At 33.7% G+C, this 6,746-nt stretch overlaps 1 protein-coding gene across 1 annotated transcript; it reads right to left on the reverse strand.

Annotated features, from left to right (window-relative positions):
• Positions 1 to 1,094: 1,094 nt before the first annotated feature.
• On the reverse strand, positions 1,095 to 5,015 carry LOC110116198 (6-phosphofructo-2-kinase/fructose-2,6-bisphosphatase-like; the record flags this gene model as incomplete). The annotated part of the gene is made up of 4 exons (XM_020849693.2): positions 4,706 to 5,015; positions 4,555 to 4,618; positions 4,175 to 4,479; positions 1,095 to 1,307 (listed from the first exon to the last, which is right to left on the reverse strand). Coding segments are annotated over exons 1-4 (759 nt in total), but the record flags the coding sequence as incomplete, so codon positions are not given.
• Positions 5,016 to 6,746: the final 1,731 nt, after the last annotated feature.

The raw sequence follows: 6,746 nt of genomic DNA on the forward strand, positions 1-6,746 counted from the left end.
TAGTGGGATAAAGTCTTGCTGTAGTTATTGACTTTTGCTGTTTCTCCTACAAATCAAAATAATCTAAATGAAATATATAATATAATAAAAATAATTTAGACAAATTTTGGGATATACGAAAAATGGGATATATTTTTGCAGGAAAAATTTTAGCATACATATTCATTATTTTGGTGTTACATATGCAATGATCTTGGTCTAAAGCATCAACCTGACCATTCACCTCGAAATAGGTAAAAATAAATAAAACATTGTATAGGTTAGGCAAATTGGACCTGGGTGGGGATGCGAGGCCCAATTTTCCCATTGCAATCTTCCCAATACTCAAATCAATCTCAAAACAAGTGAAAAAGGCACTAAAGTTTCATATAAATGTCTAGGAGAGGTCTTTGCAACTTTATATGATCATGGCATCCATGAGAGAGACATGGGAAGGGCCATGAAAAAGATAGCAACAAGGTTAAAAAATCTTGAAAAAAATTCTTTGCCTAATCATAATTTTTACCAGTATCACCATCATCATTAACCTTATCCCATTATGAATTTCCTCTATCCATTCATTCTTCTTGAGTAATATAATCCCATATATCATAACAATCTCAATTTAAAGTGCTTAATTTCCTTAATTCATGCTACTGCATCAGGTTTAACCTATCTTTTATTCAACAGCATTTTAAGTTGCTAAGGTTGCCATATCTACCAAGTTCAAAAAAATCCCTAAACAACGCATTGTTCCTTTTAACAAGAATTATTTTGCAACTATCAAAGGCATTTAGTTGATTAAACAATCATTGTTGTTCAAATCAAATTGCAAATATGAAATATATGTATGAATAGAGATGGTCGTTAAAATAGGACCAGATGATAGACAAAAAAGGAAAGATAAAGAAACTCAAAGAACTTGGGTAATTCATATGCTAATAACAGTCCCCTTAAAAACCTAGCGCATTAAGAAAACGGTGAGTCTAATTTCAAGAAAAGAATACTGCAATAAAAAGTTGGTTAAGAGGATTGTAATTCATTCATTAGCAAAGCTTATATACTTGATACATCACTAATCCTACCACTAAGTGGACAAGGTTACCAATAAATACCTTATTAGGCGCTGCATGATTAGCAGCAACTACTCTAGTAGTGCTTGAACTAGGTGAAATGCTTGAGACGTCATATTTGGGGGATTCCCAATGGTAGCCAACAGATCTTGGAGTCTCTGCCAGATTAGCTGCATAAACAGCAGCACCGGCACAGGATGGTAAAGGTACAACATAGCTCTCTAAATCAAGCTCCAAACTCGTTGTTGAACCACTCTGGTAGATAAAAGTAAAAACATGAATTAGGTAAAATAAAAGAAAAAACAGAGTAAGGAACAAATCCACCAAAGGCTAATAGCATCCCTTATTTCTACATATGCAAGTTAAATATGACCAAACTAAGACTGTTTGTGTGCTGACTACTACTAAAATACTGATCAGCTCCATGCAAGTTGCTCAAGAAAGTTAATCATCTTTATCTTTTGAGAGAAGAAGAAAAATACTGAGCCGACGGGTGCTCATTTGGTTCACATGAAGTAAAATGTCCTTCGAATGTTTAAAGCTAGGGTTTGTTTGGTCTACACTTGAGCCAACTTTAACACTAGTTTTTCAAAACGACGCATGTTGCAAATGATAAGGAGGTAAAACTTAAACCTGGCTTATACTTTCTTAGCTTAGGGCATATTTAATCACATGTAAGAGGAGGTGAGATGTGAGAAGTTGAGGAATGGAGCCACACAGGTTATTTGGGTGACTACGAGCGGGAAGTGACTTTTACCGCAAAAAGGATATATATATATAAGATTCTTAGTTATTTGACCTCAGCCTCTTACTTAGAAGTCAGTCAAAATGGATAAATGTAATACTCTCACCTATCCGCAAAGCTCCTATGCCACTCAAACACACACAAATCATATTAATTACACGCACAAAAGAAACATTAGCACTAACTTGGTTGCTTTATACATAGAAAATATGTTTTAGAAAGTAAGGATTTTGTTTTTACTTATTTTAGATGTGATTGAAATCTTCATTTTCAGAGTTTTTGAGGAGGTTTTAGGAGTTAAAAATGAATTATAATTTCTACTTATATTCAATCAAATGATAAATTCATCAAAACTTCATCGTTTTTCAAAATATGATTAGTAGCTTCACGCAACCGAATGAGCTTTTATAGTACTTTTATAATAGAGCGTATTATATATAAAATATGTAAATACTGACGCATATATTATAAAGCATTGAATATTAAATTATACTATTCATGACATATCATATAATCCAAGACATTTATATAGCAAATAAAAATATTATAAATTCTTATGTACATTATAGCCATCCCACCCGCCTGCATCCTCCATATTGTTGTGAAGGAATATATACACCCTATGCCCATAACCAAGGTGCTTGGTAAATAAAGAGTTTTCAAAGACCACTGACTAGAATATGCAGAAAGAGAGTATAGGAAATATGAATAAAAAATTAATTATCATTCTGCCTCAGTAGGATTCCCCATGCTGTGAAAAAAATGCAAACATTCATCACCAAAGTGCTTAATCACTAGAGAGTTTTCATTGACATCAGCAAAGAAATTGTGCAGAGTAAAAGATTGGAATGCTGAAATGATCATCTTGCCCACTTGCATCCCCCATGCTGTAGTGAAGAAATCACTGTACTTGAAGGACTTCTCGGGTTGCACATAAAGCTGAATGATCTTATCATATGTTTGTAGTCAATTCTAACAATGAAGATCACTTAGCAAGAAAATAATGCAAGATAAGGATAAAATCACTAAGAGCAAGGGATAATATTGTGAAATCCCTTAAGAAAATAAAATTAAACTCTTAAATATTAAGACACCTTTTAGTGTGACAGTTAAAATTTTAATTGAAACTTCAAACATGTCGAGCTACTTCTTGATTTCTTTATCCTATCCTGTGCAGTCTCTTATCTCACTTCTTTATATAGGATCTTTCTGGTATTAAAAAAAGACATCAATAAATAGACTTATCCATCTCCTTTACGTCAGTTTCCAAAATGGCATGAAATTCTAATGAATATTTGGCATGAAATCTTGTAATGCATATTTCGGATAAGCATGCATATACAAGAGCACTCCTAGGATGGTTGAACTCCTGAAAAGTTAAATCAAGGGGAAAAAATTGTTAAGGCATTTGGGTCAAAGCAAACAATATCTCGATGGTTGAAAGTTTGAGCTGTTACAAATTATATCCAAGCTATAAACTGTTGAAGACTATCTTACAGAATACCAAAGCATTCTTCTTCCAGAATAAGAAAACTTAGAGAATGAGTTTGGTAAACATGATTTCATTGATTGATCTCGGCTAAAATGCATGAGCTTATATCTAAACTTAACAGAACAGTGAAAATACTAAACTATCCTTGGGTAGTTACATAAAGCACTAAAGAAAGGAATCAGAAGTCAAAGAGGTGAAGAATGCCAGTAGCAGATAACGTGCTGTGCTGTTGAAATTATTTGTATGTTTGGCTGTATATAGTAAGTCTATCATTATCATAAACTAGCAGAAAGATAGGATCTTTAGAATCCTATCTTCCTGGTGGATGAGTCTAGGTTAAGGGGCCTAACGAGGATATCAGTTAACTAAGTGGAACAGATTGTGAAATCCCTTAAAAAAATAAAGCTAAGTTCTTAAACATCAAGCATTTTTGGTGTGACGGTTGAAATTTTAGTAGAAACTCTATAGTTAAGCATGCTCGTATAAATCACTATTAGGATGGTTGACCTCCTGGCCGGAAGTTATACCAGCAGGAAAAAATCGTGAAGTACTTATGTCAAAACGGACAATATCTCGATGGTTGAGAGCTTGAGCTATTATAAATATATCAAAATATTAGGCTATCATATTTTAGCATAATGTAGAGCTTGAGCTATTACAAATATATCAAAATATTAGGCTATCATATTTTAGCATAATGTAGTAGGCTAGTGAGAATTAGAACCAAGTATTTGCTTTCACGTCAGATAGTGTTTTGAACAAAAATTGCTCCATCAGTATCGGTTAAGCACGACGCAACGCTTAGAGAAGAAAAGCTACAAAATCATTAAAAAATTTATAGTAAAAAAAATTCTAAATATTTTCAAGTTAAGATTCAAGGCTCACCTCTTGCCCTCCTTCAGGGGCGGCATTTATACTGATATCAGGTATTCCCCTGACGGTGGACGGTCGGAGATTTTCCTTATAAGCCCTCCAGCTCGCCGCAAGATCAAAAGGCGATACATTGTCCACCTTCACAAACACCTTGTACTCAAGAGTCGCCTCATGACCATCTTCAGGAGGCCTGAACACCGCTGTCCTGGCGTCCCCCTCCAGGTTTCCACCTATAAGTAGCCGGTCCGCCCCGTCCTCCACCACGTACGGCCCTTCCCTATCCTTGGGCTTCAGAAGGAAGTGAAAGTGCAGCGTTTCTACAGCATAAATCCAACTCTCAAAACCAGAATCCAACCCGTTTGCTCATACTTCAGCGATGAAAATTTACGTACCGTGATTCGGTGGAACGACAAAGCTAAGTTCCCACATTGACGCAGATTCTCTCTCCATCCGCAGCTACAAGGAAGAACGAAGAGAAAGGGAATGAGTGAATTATACTTGGAGGGAAAAGAGAGTTTATTAGCTGAGGAGAGTTGCCCGCACAGCTCGAGAGGGATCCCATGAACCGATGATGGGAACGGAACCAAATACGTGAGGAATGAGATCGCCTCGTATGTTGAAGTTCTCCAACTTGAGTGACACGTAGAGCTGGCCGCCGCTGCCACCTTCGTCGAGGCTGTCATGTGAGCTAGTCGGGTGCTTCGAGGAGCTGCTCCCCATCGCCGACGATATCTAGGGATTCAGAAAGGAAATGTGGTAGGGATTAAGGAGAGATTTGGATGGTGCAAAGTCGGCTGGCGCGAGAGCCAAGAGAGGATAACGAACGAGGAGCTCGGAGACAAGAGAGGCAAGGGAGGGAACGGGAAATCTTCTTCGGTGCAGCGGTGGGATGGAACTAGGGCCCACTTTAAAATTTTGGATTCTTCGAACCTCCGGGTCCGGATGACGTAGCCCGTTCGTTATTTGTGTTCGGTTGTTATAATTAACATCAGTGTTCACCTATCCTTTCGGCCATGGTTGCTTGTTCTCTGATGGTGGTGTGAATAATTCAAATTTGAGTACGTATTATTCGGCTTAACTTATTCAATAAAGAAGATATAATATTTTATGTAAGCTGGATTTATTTATTTATTCAATCGAGCATACATTTTATTTATGCTCAACTCGTTTATTTATCTTAATGAATTTATGGATTTAGAATAAGATATAAATTGGTATGTGTATATATTATTATATGTTAAAATTTTTATGATAATAAAGAGATAATTTTACATCTTAATTTTATATAAAATCTTGAACAAATAAAATCATACAAAAATAATAATAGTAACAAAGCCAAAATATTTTTTTATGGGAGTATAAATTTTTGATTGTAAAAGTATCTTTTTCATCCAATCTTGTAATAATAGTTGGCAATTTTTTAAATAAAAATTATTGGAGTTCTCATTATAAGAAGATAAATTATAAATAAATTACCATTGAGATCGCCTAATATTCATATTCTCTTTACATGTTACATATAAATTGTTTTTATAAATCTTCATATTTTGAAATCACTGAACAATTATTTCATTATTAAAGCTTTTAAATATATCTTTTTTAATATAAATAATCATGCAATATATGAAATAGCATATAGATTGAAATAAAGTATAATTCATAAACTTGCATAGATTCATAACAGACCTATTTTGAACTTGACATAGGTAATGATCAGTGTACATTAATTGTAAGTTACAATGTTTATATTGGCTTCAATTTCTCATATGAAATGACTATTCAAATTGACAATTTTTCATTCTTACTGGTACATATTCATACTGATTTAAATTGAATGATTACATGAATATTGTTTCAATTGACTTACATAGATTATACTTGTTTGGTAACTTGTTGAATTGTTGGTTCACTACGTGGTTTTAAATATTTTTTTTAGAAAGGGTTAGGACCCAGTAGAGTGAGGCTAATGTTATTTCTGGATTTTATATTTATTTTTTTATTTAATATTTTATTTTTTTGTAGTCAAAAGTGTTAAGAAAAAAGTGGTGTATTGATTAAACTTCTGACTATTATAAATGTACTTTAGATGAATATAGTAAAAATATTTTGATGTACATGATTGCTTCATATGACTTTTGTTAAATAAATAAAAATTAAATGCTCTAATAGATTAATTATAAGATAAATTAAAAAATTCTTTCAAATTAGATCTTGGGGCAAACAAGTTTACTGAAGGAAGATCTATGTTTGGTTCGCAACTGTATTTATGCTGAATTGAATTAGGCAAACAAGTTTGCTGATACTATGAATGTTTCTACTTCAAAAGATGCTACTAGTAATGTCATGAATAATGTTTGGAACAAAAAACAAAATATTAGAATTGACAATGTAGATTTTGGAAGCTGTTTAATAAAAGATGGACAAGCAGTTAAGACGAATGAAGAAAAAGAGAAGGAAAATATCTTCCAGCTGCAAAAATCCATTGTGGTAAAGGTATTTGTTGATAACATTCTGTTTCATTTGATTAGTAGTGAATTGTGAAGACAATGGAATCGATTTGGTAAATTCCATTTAACCTTATTAG

The sequence above is a fragment of the Dendrobium catenatum genome, unplaced genomic scaffold (assembly GCF_001605985.2).
Source record: "Dendrobium catenatum unplaced genomic scaffold, ASM160598v2 fragScaff_scaffold_351, whole genome shotgun sequence".
NCBI lineage: Eukaryota > Viridiplantae > Streptophyta > Magnoliopsida > Asparagales > Orchidaceae > Dendrobium > Dendrobium catenatum.